Source organism: Malaclemys terrapin, chromosome 4, assembly GCF_027887155.1.
Source record: "Malaclemys terrapin pileata isolate rMalTer1 chromosome 4, rMalTer1.hap1, whole genome shotgun sequence".
NCBI lineage: Eukaryota > Metazoa > Chordata > Testudines > Emydidae > Malaclemys > Malaclemys terrapin.
Genome location: NC_071508.1, coordinates 132,437,820 through 132,451,215, shown reverse-complemented (window position 1 = coordinate 132,451,215; position 13,396 = coordinate 132,437,820). Strand labels below are relative to the sequence as shown.

At 48.1% G+C, this 13,396-nt stretch overlaps 1 protein-coding gene across 1 annotated transcript in view; it reads right to left on the bottom strand.

The window, feature by feature from the left end:
• Window positions 1–2,359: 2,359 nt before the first annotated feature.
• Window positions 2,360–13,396, bottom strand: part of AMN (amnion associated transmembrane protein) — a 49,092-nt gene continuing 38,055 nt past the window's right edge. Inside the window, exons 9-12 of the mRNA XM_054024864.1 lie at window positions 11,103–11,274; window positions 8,561–8,732; window positions 4,884–5,001; window positions 2,360–3,142 (exon numbers count right to left, since the gene is read on the bottom strand). Of these exons, the coding sequence (XP_053880839.1) occupies window positions 3,032–3,142; window positions 4,884–5,001; window positions 8,561–8,732; window positions 11,103–11,274 (573 nt within the window). The 3' untranslated portion in view covers window positions 2,360–3,031. The remainder of the gene's footprint in view (window positions 3,143–4,883; window positions 5,002–8,560; window positions 8,733–11,102; window positions 11,275–13,396) is intronic.

Sequence of the window (13,396 nt, the reverse complement as noted above, 5' to 3'; positions counted from 1 at the left end):
GCTTCCTTTGTCATCTCTCTGTCCCTGCAGAATGGGGCTCATAATACTCCATTCCTCACCTTTCCGTCTATTCCGATTGTATCCATTGCAGGGCAGGGGCTTTTATCATAGATTTATACAGCACCTAGCACGATGGGATTGTGGTCTTGGTAAAGGCCTCTTGGTGCTACCGTAATACAAATAATAAGGGAATTGTAGAAGCCCCTGGCATAATTCATCCCTTGGCCTCAAACCTCCCTCCTACTTTTCCCCCTCCAGCCCCATGATGCTACTGAGTCCCGCTCCCATGCTGCTGCTGCCTTTGCTATCAGTGGCGCCAGGGGAGGCTCCATGAGGGAAAAGGAGTTTGGTGGTAGCATATATTAGCTTCCCATCTTTGACTTCCGTTTTCTTAGCTGTGCTGTCTGGCTTCTACTCTTGAATCTGACTGCTCAGGGCCTGCCTTCCATTTGGACCAGGAGAGACGCTGTGCATTGGAGAGGGCTGTTATTTGAGGCCCTCGCCTCATTTCTAGTCCCTGGTCCATTCAGGCATCTCTTGTTCACAAACAGCTGGGGCTGGTAGCCGAGAATGACAAATTAGTCAAATGTCTGCTCCATAATGTCTTTGCCCAACCTCACTACCAAAACCGCAACAGAATCAATTGGCTGTTGCAAAACTTTTGCCTTTTGGATGTTGACGTTTGAATCCATTTTTCTTCCCCATTCATGCCAGTGGTTAGGCAAGTGAACCAATCAGCACTGGGAAATGTTTGGGACCCCCTGTAAAATGTATTTAATCTGTCTGCAAAGGAAACTTTGTCTCCAGGATAATGACCCACTGGAGCTACTCAGACAGACATGTAATGTCTTTAAACACTATCTACGAGCTGTCACATTTTGTCAGAACCTGTGATAGACACAAAACCAAGTTCCAAAGCCTCTGAAAAAGGCTTGGGCCATCTAAAGACTGAAACAAAAAATAATAAACTAAACAGAGCTACTTCCCTACAGTACCTGCCAACCAGCCCTATTGACAACCCAGGAGATTGCAAATTTGCATACATTTTCACGCATCTCCATACATTCAGAATCCAAGATCTGCCCATTGATAAGTTATTCTATAGTGAATTCCCAACATGTGAGGAGGATTGCTGCATGAATTTTTGGGCTGCGTAGGGTAGTTGAGAGGTACCAGCTATAAAAATCCAGTGATAAATAAGTAAACGTCCATACTGAAAGTTCTCCGGCCTGTGTTATGCAGGAGGTTAGACTAGATGATCATAATGATCCCTTCTGGCCTTAAAATCAATAAGGCTACATACTTTCAATACTGTTCCTGATGCCATGTCCTAAGGAGCTGTGGAAAGGTTGCACCTCTTAGTCCCACTCTTAATTTAGCACTTAACTAGTCCCCAGAATGTCATGCAGAAAGTAATATTGGTGCCACTGTGTCGTTCCCAGGATATTAGAGTGACAAGGTGGGTGAGGTAATATCTTTTATTGGACCAACTTCTGTTGGTGAATGAGACCTGCTTCTTCAGGACTGAGAAAGGTACTCAGAGTGCCACAGCTAAACACAAGATGGAACAGATAGTTTAGCATAAAGGTTCCTTAGAATATGTGCTAGCTATGCTAAAACAGCTGTTTGATCTTGTATTTAGCTGTGACACTCTCAATACTTTTCCCAGACCTGAAGAAGAGCTCTGTGTTGCTTGAAAGCTTGTCTCTCTCACCAGCAGAAGTTGGTCCAGTAAAAGATAGTCCCTCACCCACCTTGCCTCTGATGCAGAAAATAAAGCCATTTAAAACATCTCATGCTGGACTTCTCAATGGAACTAGTGTGGACATCGTAAGGTGGCACATTGGAATGTCAGGGATGTAAAAAAATGATGGGTCCCCTCTTTTGTTTTCCTGCTAAAATATTTGCTCTCTGACCTCAGGAAGCAACATGAAAAATTCCAAGGTGGCTCTATGAAGTTCTCATAACAAATGTCAAACTTGAATGGGATGGCAGGAGATATCTGACAGTGCAGCCATTTCAATAAAAGACAGAGGAAGATAAATACTTGCTTAGGATTCCATCTTGTGAGATAGGCTGGGGAATCTGCATTCAGATATTCTCAATGATAAAAACCATCAGAGAAATAAAAAAGAACTCTGAAATATTTTGCTGTCAGGCCTGTTTCTCTCCACACACACAAAGCACTGGCTGATTTCAGGTGAAAAGGGCTGGATCTAGGTCATAGAGCTCAGCAGCTTGCAGGGATCAAGCAGTTGATCTCTCTATGCCTCAGCTTCCCCTTGGATAAATGGGGATAAAGTATTGTTATTTAATTGAATATCTTTAAAGGGAGAAAAAAACAACTACTGCACACAAATGGCATGAACACTGTTTATTCTATTAAGGCATTGGGAACTTCAGCTAACAAATGAATGAAAACAGCTCCTGTCATTGACAAGGAAAATTGATATGCAAATTATATCACTTCACCCTAGGGTGACCAGATGTCCCGATTTTATACAGATAGTCCCAATTTTGGGGTCTTTTTCTTATATAGGCTCCTATCACCCCCCACCTCCTGTCCTGATTTTTCACATTTGCTGTCTGGTCACCCTACTTCACCCACCACTGAAATGCAGCCATCTTTGGGGCAGCTCTAGAAGCAACACAAAATAACAGTTTAGGACAGGAACTGAAGAACTCATACACCAATGATGATAAAGGGGGATTTTATTTAGACCTTGTCTACATGGTAAAGGCTTTTTGGTATAAACTAAGGTGGGAATTTAACAGATATAGTATACCGGTGTATAATCCCTGCATGTGGACACACTTTTTCCGATATAAGAGTGGCTTTTTCTGCTTTAATTTATAACACTTGGGAAGAGGTTTAGATTAACCAAATAAAAGCCACTCTTATTGCAAAATAAAAGTGTGCCCATAGAGGATTATCCTGGGATAACTGTTGCTGTACACTGGGTAAAATATTAGCCTGAATGAAATTATATTCCAACCTCACATTTGGCTAGGACTGCTCAGGACTTTGCTATTAAGCAATGAGTTCAGTTTCATTATATAAAGGGTTAACAAAATAAATCCCACTGTCTTTACTAGCCATCTCCTTCCGGGCCTCCTCTCCGGAGCATGCACCATGTGACTCCTACAACACAGAGAGAGAAAATGTTTAAGGAGCGGGGTGAAAAAAAAAGCGGAGCTCAGACGCTTGTAAAATGAAGCAAATCTGATGTGACATTGTGGAACTGTGCCCTACAGTTCAGCAAGCTGCATATTTCACATGGCAATGGCCAGGCTGGCTCAGACCAGCCAGCCGTCTAGCTCAGTATCTTGTTTCCAGCAGTGACCAGCAGCAGAAACCCCTCAGTTGATCATTATGGCCTGAGCTGCCCACAGAGGATGTTCCTCCTTAGCCCATCGATGAAGGATGAGGCTTCCTATCTCTATAACTACAAAACAAAGTGACCCCATCTAATGTAATGGTGGATGTTCTCATTCAGAGAAAGGAAAAACCTTGCATGGAACCTGCGAAGCTTTTAGCCAATCCCTAGGGTGACCATATTTCCCAAAGGGAAAATGGGACACCACATGGGGCTAGCCTGAGGCCCTCCCCACACACCCGGGCTGTCCTGAGTTGCTCATCTGAGGGCCCCACCCTGTGTGCGCCTTGCCCAAGCCTCCCTCCCCACGCAGGGCTGGCCTGAGCCCTGTCCTCCCCTTTCCCACCCCATGCGGGGCTGGGGCTGGTATCGCTACCTGAGCCCGGCCTGCCTCCTGTGCGAGGATGCGGCTGGCATCGTTGCCTGAGCCCGGCCTGTTCCCCCTCCACCTCCCCCCCGAAGGCTGGGGCTGGCGTCGCCCCTGTGAGGGGCTGGCATCGCCACTCATCCCCTGCCATGTATTCCTCCACACCCCCACTTTTTTGACAAAAGTGGGCATTTGTCCCATTTGCTGATCAAGTTGGCAAGAACACATAGGACAAACATCCACTTCTACCAAGAAAGTCAGGATGGCCGGGACCGGGCTTAACAAAGGGACTGTCCTGGCCAAACTGGGACATATGGTCACCCTACCGATCCCTCGTGACAGCAAATTCCACACACTGGTTAATTCATGGCTCTTTCTGGGGCAAGTGTCCTTTCTCCCAGAGCAATCCTCTTCTGCTGCTGCTGACTCTTGTCACACCCTGGTTATATTAGAGGGGTGATTTGGTTCTTTAGTTACAGAGCTATGAAGGGGAGGAGTGTGGGGAGGGTGTGGAAGAAACATGTCAGTCTAAGGCACTATGGATTCAGGAACAGCACAGCTCATTCTTGACAGTAACGTATCCAGAAAATGAAACGCCTCGGCTACATTTTGTATGTAGTGCTCTGGCACCTAGCTGCAGCTGCTAACTCAGAGGACTGGCCTTCCTCAAATGTTCCACACACCCGAGCAGCTTGCAATGCACTCGGGACATAGACCTCACCTACCACTCCTTTGAAAGCCTCAGCCGTGATGGATGTGTAAAACTGGAGAGCTTCTAGAGACCCACATTGTAAAAAGCCTCTGGCCACAAACAATGGCCAGCACAGTCACCAGCTGTACATCACGTCTGCAGCATCGAGGTAGAGCCCAAGATCTTCCACTCACTCCAAGAGCACACAGCTCTTCCACTGGAGCTAAAGAGGAATCTCCACTAAGTACATAGGACGTATCCCTGCTGTGGTCTGCACAGTCCCATAGACTCGACGTTCCATCTAGCAGACACCACCGAGGTCAGACATTCCAGCCAGTACCCAACCACCCCACCAGCCTATTGCCTGCAATGGCAATTCCACAGGCAAAGGACTTCCAGGGTTACACGTTGAGCCACTTGTGGAAAGAGAGAAAGTGAGGTCACTTACAGCGCTGTTGGTCGGCATGTCAAATATAGGATTGTCAAACCCTTTGTCACTTGGTCCTGCCACAACATCCTGGTCCTCCTTTCTGTTCCGCAGGCCTGCCAAGTGTACGGATGGTAATCTGAGAGGAAAGATATTTTAGGTTCCCAAATGTGCACCCATCCAATGCTGAAGGCAACTGTCAAGCTAGTCTCCCCTAGTGAGATGGATTTCCTTCATGATACAGACGGGGGGAATATTTCAGGTAAGTGTCAGGTCCTCTTGAAAAAGGGACATTGATTGTTCTTCAGACTGTAGTTTTCAGTTTTAAAACCTGGGCACTCTGAAGGAGGACTGTTTCAGTAGCATTTAAGATGATTGGCATCCTCTGCTTTAGAGCTTCAGTGTGCTCTGAAGCTCTCACACCTCCTGGCTGGCCCTATCGTTTCCCCATTTTCTAGAGCACCCTCCATTATAGAAAAAAACCTGGTGTCCAGCAGCAGTGATGCAAGTGCTGAAACAGTATTTGTGCCTGCGCTGGGATTCAGAGCCTGTAGCTGGGCAGTGAGAGCCAAGCCAAAGGCTTTGGGCTTGGGTTCCACCCGTCTTTGATTGTTTCATAAACTTTCCTCCCAAAGCAGTGAGCACGCATGCCAAACAACTGCCCAGCTTCCAAACGAACATCACTGGGGAATGAATAATCTGGTAACAATTATGGGGGTTGGAGATTTATTTAGAACTGAAAGAAATCTGCTATTTATTGCTAGGAAACGCTAATCATCTCTGTGCTTGTTGAGAGGCAAGAAAAACAAATGATGCCTGAGAACTGCGCTGGTTGTTGAAAAATGCAACACTAATACATTGGCAAAAGCAGAAGCAGGCTGCCTTGGATTCGTACCCTGCTGGAGCCAGCCAGCTGTGACAGAGATCTTTGGTATGCAACAGCAGCCTGGACATGGGATTTCATCTGGAACATCTGGCCTTGTCTACATGTAACAGTTTTGTCGCTTTAACTCTGCCATCGTAGTTAGAGCAACACCATCCCCCTAGTGCGGAAGCAGCTATACTGGTATTGCTTATTCCAATTCGGCAAGGCTATGTCTGCACTTAGGAGTACTTTCCTGGACTAGTGTTATTTCCGTGGTCAGGTATAGGAATCCTGGTATGCTATACCAGCAAAGCATGCCTAATGAGGAAGCTGGTATGCTAGCAAAGCTGCATGTTGTACCGGTGAAGTAAGACCACCCCCCAGGAGTAAAACAAGCTAGTTTTGCCAACATAGCGGTGTCTATATTATGGCCTTTTGCTGGCACAGCTATGTTGGTAAAAAATCACACCTCTTCACCCCCTGGCCCAGAGAGCAAGGCTGCCAGGAGTCTGTAGTGTAGACCTGGCCCAAGTTATAGTGTCTACACTGGGGCTTTTATCAGCATAACTACAAATCACACCCCTTACATGGCTCTGCTGGTAAAACAACAAGGAGTCTGGTGGCACCTTAAAGACTAACAGATTTATTTGGGCATAAGCTTTCATGGGTAAAAACCTCACTTCTTCGGATGCATAGAGTGAAAGTTACAGATGCAGGCATTATATACTGACACACGGAGAGCAGGGAGTTACTTCGCAAGTGGAGAACCAGTGTTGACAGGGCCAATTCAATCAGGGTGGATGTAGTCCACTCCCAATAAGAGATGGGGAGGTGTTAATTCCAGGAGAGGAAAAGCTGCTTCTGTAATGAGCCAGCCACTCCCAGTCCCTATTCAAGCCCAGATTAATGGTGTTAAATTTGCAAATGAATTTTAGTTCTGCTGTTTCTCTTTGAAGTCTGTTTCGGAAGTTTTTTTGTTCAATGACAGTGACTTTTAAATCTGTAATAGAATGACCAGGGAGATTGAAGTGTTCACTTACTGGCTTATGTATGTTACCATTCCTGATGTCCAATTTGTTTCCATTTATTCTTTTGCGGAGGGACTGTCCGGTTTGGCCAATGTACATGGCAGAGGGGCATTGCTGGCACATGAGGGCATATATAACATTAGTGGATGTGCAGGTGAATGAGTCCTTGATGGTGTGGCCGATGTGGTTGGGTCCTCTGATGGTGTCGCCAGAGTAGATATGGAGACAGAGTAGGCAACGAGGTTTGCTACAGGGATTGGTTCCTGGGTTGGTGTTTCTGTGGTGTGGTGTGTAGTTGCTGGTGAGTATTTGCTTCAGGTTGGGGGGTTGTCTGTAAGCGAGGACTGGCCTGCCTCCCAAGGTCTGTGAGAGTGAGGGATCATTTTCCAGGATAGGTTGTAGATCGTGGATAATGCGCTGGAGAGGTTTTAGCTGGGGGCTGGTAAAGCTTTTTAAGCAGAGATCAGGCTGTTTTGTGGTCCTTCGCTGTGGTAAGGTGACCTGTGGGACAAACACCTGCAGAATGGGCTCATAAGGCCCATCTGATTATGCTGAAATCTTGGGATGGGCCCTTCCCCTGCCACCCCCACTTTTCTCCCCGTTTCCTCCAAATTCCCCCTTTTTTCCTTCTTCTCATCTCACCTATTGTGTCAAATGCATCCGATCCAGCCACCTCCCAGTACAGCTATGCCATGATAGCTATACATCCTTCCAGTGCACACACAGGCGCGTGTGCATACACACATACACACACACACACACACACACACACAGTTAACATTTCAGAGATGTAATCTTTACTGCTTGACTCCGCTTGTTTTGCAAGCAGTCTGAAACCTCTAATAAAACATGAGTGATTTAAATTAAGTGCTGGCCAATGGAACAGTCAGATAAGCCCCAAGATATGCAACAGGCCCCAGATCTGCAGCCCCCCCAAAAGAAGCGAGGGCCCTGACCTGTAGACTGTACTTAGGCCTGGGTTCCGTTGGCCTCCGTGGGAATTTGGGGTGCAGAAGGAATGCGAGGCCGAGCCCTGCCCTGGCCTAGTCTCCATTTTTGACAACTGAGTAAACAGGCAGTGCTAGCTGCGTGACGATTAATAAATAAAGCAATAAGGTCCAACGGGCTGCTGCGGGCTCTCTCCATTGTGCAATTTGCTCTCAGGGACACAAAGTTGCAGAACAAGTGTTTAGAATTGTTTTGATGCATTAATATTGCCAAATGGGCCCCACCAGGCAATGTCATTTCTGCATGCAGATGCGGGGCTGCAAAGCGACAGGAGCAACAGGGGATTTCCATTAAGCTACAAAATTGAACCACATTGAACTCAAACCGGAGAACAGCGCAACAGCTATGGGCTCGTGGGCTGCAGCTGGAGGGGGCACTAATGTGCCTTTAAGCCACCAAAGAACTTCCCTGACCCTGGGGCCACTGTGCACCTACCAGTCCCTGGGTGCAAGTCAGAGCAGCCTCAAGGCTGCCCTCATTTACTCTAGCTACCAACAACACACGCAGCCAAGGATTGTTGCAATGCCAGGATGCCCAGCCATGACCTTTCCCTTGCTGCAGGGATGGGGCATGGCGTAGAAGCTGCTCTGGCAGTTCTTTGTCACCTGAGGACCTCCCCATGATGCGAGGATATTTGGGAGGCCAGTTCTGCCAGTGTTAGTGCAGCTTGACAGCAGCATAAAGTTGCTTTAATGGTGGGTAGGGTCTGGGCCAATCCCTGGATTCTTTGTCCCAGCTGTTAAACAAGACTCTTTGGTGGTTATCAATCTAAGGGGTGTGAGTGCCCCCGTCCCTACCTTATCATCCCCTTCCTATGGAGCAACAGCATTATGCCAAGCAACAGCAGCCCAAGTAGTAGACCAATAACTGTCCCAGCAATGGTGCCTTCAGCAATGGTGCCTTCTTGTCCACTAGAATTACTGCCAGTGGCTACTTGCACTGTACCTGTCACAATGCCAAAGGAGTCACCTGCAAAGTAGGAAAGAGGATTTTTCAGTACAGGGTTATACAATACAAACCTCCCCCCTCCCTTCCCACTCACCTGCAATCCCTGTACTGAACTGGTATGAACATAAAAAGCAGGGTCCCTAGAAAAATAGTCTCTGCTACTCACCGTGGCGTTAGCATTTCCCCAAACATGGGCCTGGCTAAATAGCAGGTAGTGGGGCTGTGTGCAGTCAGTGGTTTCAGTTTACAGGGGTTGTGAGATGCAGCCCTTCAGTTCTGGTTCGCACGGGTTCTCATGCACGCAAGAGTCACTTACTTGGCAATTCAGGTTAAAAAATCAATCCAAGTGAGACTTGGTCAAAACCTTCACCTGTCACAGGGGCCAAGATTTTCCAAAGTGCTGAACAGCCAACAGCTCTCACTGACTTCAAGGTATTCGGCCCCTTTGCAAATCAAGTCATTTACTTACGTGTTAGAGGCTGTCCACTATAAAGTTTTGCCAGCATAGCTCTGAAAAAACTCACGCCCCCTAGACAACATTGGTATGCCAGAAAAAATCCCTGGTGTAGACACAACTATACTGATAGAAGAATGCTTCCCTCAGCTTAGCTCATGTCACTCAGGGAGGTGTTTTAGCTGTACTGGCAGATTCCTCCTGTCATCTTACACTGCATCTCCACTAGGGAGCTCTGCTGGGTTAGCTATACTGGTATAGCAATGCTGGCAAAACATTTGCAGTGCAGACAAGCCCTAAATGTGGATTTAAGCATCTAACCTTAGGCTCCTAATGTTGGCCATGGGTCCCACTAGCGATGGGCTTGAGTCACACTATTTGAATCAGGCTCTACATCAAAAACGTGACACATTTCAGAGGGAATTCAGCTCTTGGGGACTGATTTGGATCTATCATAAATCAAATGATGGTCACTCAAGCGTCTTGCACAAGTTCCAGGCTCGTGAGCCTGGCTGAGAGTCCCGGTTTTATTTGAATGTTCTGCACAGCTCTAGCACGTGAGTCTCGTATTCTGTGCAGGAATGTTTGGGTCAGAGCTACCCTCCAGAAAAAGTGAACCAAGCAAATACTATGATCCCTTTTATGGGATCAGTGAAAAGGTTCAATGAATTCACTAGTCTGGCCAATCAACAGTTCTGTTCTTGGGGGAATATCAGGAGCCCACATATGGAAAACGCATTTTGCAAAAGTGAAAAACTTTATGTGAAAAGTCTGTTCCTTTTGCTTGTTCCTCTTTTCTGAGGTGGAGACAAGAATGAACAGGTTGTATGGAAAATGGTGGAGTCCCTAAGTTCAGACAGCCAATTCCTTTCCTTTCCACGCCAGGACAGAAAAAAGAGGCATCCGATAGATAACATTCAAGTGGCAGTTTCTTTCTTCCGGCAAACGTAAGCCTGGCCTACACCAAAAGGCTGGTCCATGGACAGCTTTGGTACTGGCATAACTATTTTGGTTAGGGAAGGGATTGTTTATCAAAATAATTATACCTATACAGCCCCTAGGATGGACATAGTTATACTGGTGTAAAGATGCCTTATACCGGTATAACTTTAGTCTTCTTCCCATATGGGGATAAGCTGCACAAGTATAAGCCCCTTTATACCAATATAATTGCATCCAGACTGGGGGTTTCATCACTTTAACTCTACCACTAAACTGATACAACTTTTGGGTGTAGACAAGACTAAAGATGACGAAAGCTATGATTTTATACTCATTTAGTTAAACTAGTACAACTCTATATGTGGACACAGATGTACATTCACAAACACAAACTAAACTGATATAACCAGTTTTAAGTGTCTACACACACCAGTAAACATTGAACTTGTGTGTAGCCAAGTCCTTAGAGAGTGGGGGAGGATAGGTTTGCAAGAGTTGTGCTGGACTAACACTGATTAATTCAGAGGGGCTGTAAAATGCTTAGAAGCTGAAATGTGCTGATCTACACTTAAAATGTACGTTGGCATGACTACGGTGCTCCGGGGTATGAAAAATCCAGACCGCAGAGCACTATAGCTATGCTGACCTCTCCGCTGGTGTAGATGCAGGTAGGCTGACAGAAGAATGATTCTGTCAATGCAGCTACCGTTGGTTGGGGAGGTGAAATTCCTATGGCGACGGAAACCCCCTTCCATCACTGTAGGCTGCGTCTATACTACAGGGTTATGCTGGCATAGCTACACCACTGGAGCGACGTCGCTATGGTCCTCGGATGGTAGACATGATCAAAGTACTATGTACAAGCAACCAGGAGTTTTCAATACACACTCTGTTAAATAAACTGCCACTTGACTTTCTGTGATTCCTATTAACCTCCTAGAAAACATCATTGGTGAATGAAAAAGAATCTTCCATAGGTGAATGGGAACGGTTACCGTGCTCTGCTATGTCCCGCATGATGTCCTCAGCCAACTGTTCAGCATTAGTCCCCGTCTGTGACCCCGTCTTATCATCCATTAGCACAATCTGGATGACTGGAATGGAGTTCCGTGAAGTCTGAGGTTTACGCACCTTGGATATAGCCATCTGAACACCTGCGTATTTTGGCTTTTCAAAGAAAGCAAGACACATAAAACACACTAGGTCAGCAGGCAGAGATTATAGGGTATGTCTCCATCTGGAGCCGTGATGGACAGTAAAATAAGTGCTAGCTATAAATCTTAATATAAATATCATCAAGAGCTAGTGTTGCTGTGAATCACATCACTGCTGTGTTTTCACAATGACACATTTATGTCTTCTTTCCATGCAGGGCTGTAAACAACAGACACTGGGGCCCCATGTTACTTCAAAATACTCAGGGTAGGTTACGCCTGTAGGAATACTGCTCCCTTTGGAGCTGGCTCAGGGCTCCTAGGCTCTAGTGACAGTGTCATTTGGCCCCTGTATAATGAGGCAGTGAATGTAACACACCCATTAAACAACGTATTAGAATGTACACAGTAAGGAGGGAAGACCCAGACTCGCATCTATTGCTACATGGGGCTATATTCTGATCTTGATTATAGCAGGGTAAATCCAGAGTAACTCCCGTGAAGTTACTCTGGAAGCACAACCTGCCCCAGAGCAAAATTTGGCCCCTGGGATCCATTGTGGGATCTCTGAAGCCATGTCCTCCCGGTGGCTGCACAGGGCACTAAGCTCAAGAGCATGAGACTGGGCTGCTGCAGGGACCCCAGTCCTGGCATCCTCGACTGGCCAGTTGGGCGTGAGAACGCAGCGTGGAGGAGTGGAGCCAGTGTTCTGCATGGCACCTGAGCGAGTTTGCCTGTCGCGCAGCATGGGACCCCCAGCTCTGCTTTCTCCTGCAGTGTTGCGAATGGATATGTAGAACACTTTGGGTCAGGTTCTCTGGTCAGCCATCTTTGTGCCTCCAGATTCCATGGCTGCCAGGGACCAAACTAGTCCCCAGCATAAGTTAGAGCAGCTTGAAAACTGCTCTGGTTTAGGCCCAGGTGCCTACAGTCCCTAGGACCCGTTCTGGCAGGCAGGGATTGGCCAGATGCGCCACCTTCTTGTTCAGGCACCTTTTGCTCTGGCCATGCCCTCAGTGGTGGGATGGGGTAGGACCTAATATGCCAACCGCATGCTCCTTGAGGAGACTCCTACATCCCCACCTGCCCTGCTCCACCAGGATGAAAGCCACTCTGTGCTGGGCCCCTGCATGGCTGTGAATCTGGCCCTGTAAACCCACCCAGCGTGGGTTCTGCCTGCTGCTGCAGCGCTGACATCCCTTGGGAAGAGAGAGAGTGCCCCATGTCACTCACTAGCCAGTCCCCCACCCTCACCCCCACCTGGGACTTAGAGAATAGCTGAAGCCTCAAGTGCACACCTCAGCGTTTCAGACGGCTACCTACAGGGGTCAGGAAGGGATTATGCCCCCCCCCCCCCGCCCCAGTACTCTGGGTTGGTGGGTTTTTTTTTAAATCTCCTTCTGCTGAAGCATCAGTGATGGCCATATCTGTAGGGTTGCCAGGCATCTGGTTTTTTAATGGAACGCCCGGTCGAAAAGTCAACCTGGTGGCGCTGGTCAGCACCCTGCCTGCCCTGGCTCTGCGCAGCTCCCCGGAAGCGGCTGGCATGTCCCTGCAGCCCCTGGGGGCAGGGGAAATCAGGGAAGCTCTGCCTGCTGCCTCCGCCCCAGTGCTGGCTCCACAGCTCCAATTGGTCGGGAACCATGGCCAATGGGAGCTGTGGGGGTGGTGCCTGCAGTGACAGGCAGCACACACCATGCAAAGCCTCCTGGCCCCTCTGCCTAGGGGCCGGACATACTGGCTACTTTCAGGAGCAGCGCGGAGCCAGGGCAGGCAAGGAGCCTGCCTTAGCCCTGCTGTGCTGCCAACCAGGAGCTACCTGCAGCCCGGCAGGAGCCTGCACCCCGAGCCCCCTGCCCCAGGTCAGAACCCGCTCCCACACCCTAATTCCCTCCCAGACCCCACAACCCAACCCCCTACCGCAGGTCAGAACCCGCTCCCACACCCTAACTCCCTCCCAGATCCTACACCCTCATCCGCACCCCAACCCCCTACTCCAGCCCTGAGCCCCCTCCCACACCCCAAACCCCTCAACCCCAGCCCGGAACCCCCTCCTGCACCCTAAACCTCTCATCCCTGGCACCATCCCAGAGCCCACACGCCCAGCCGGAGCCTGCACCTTCTCCCGCACTCCA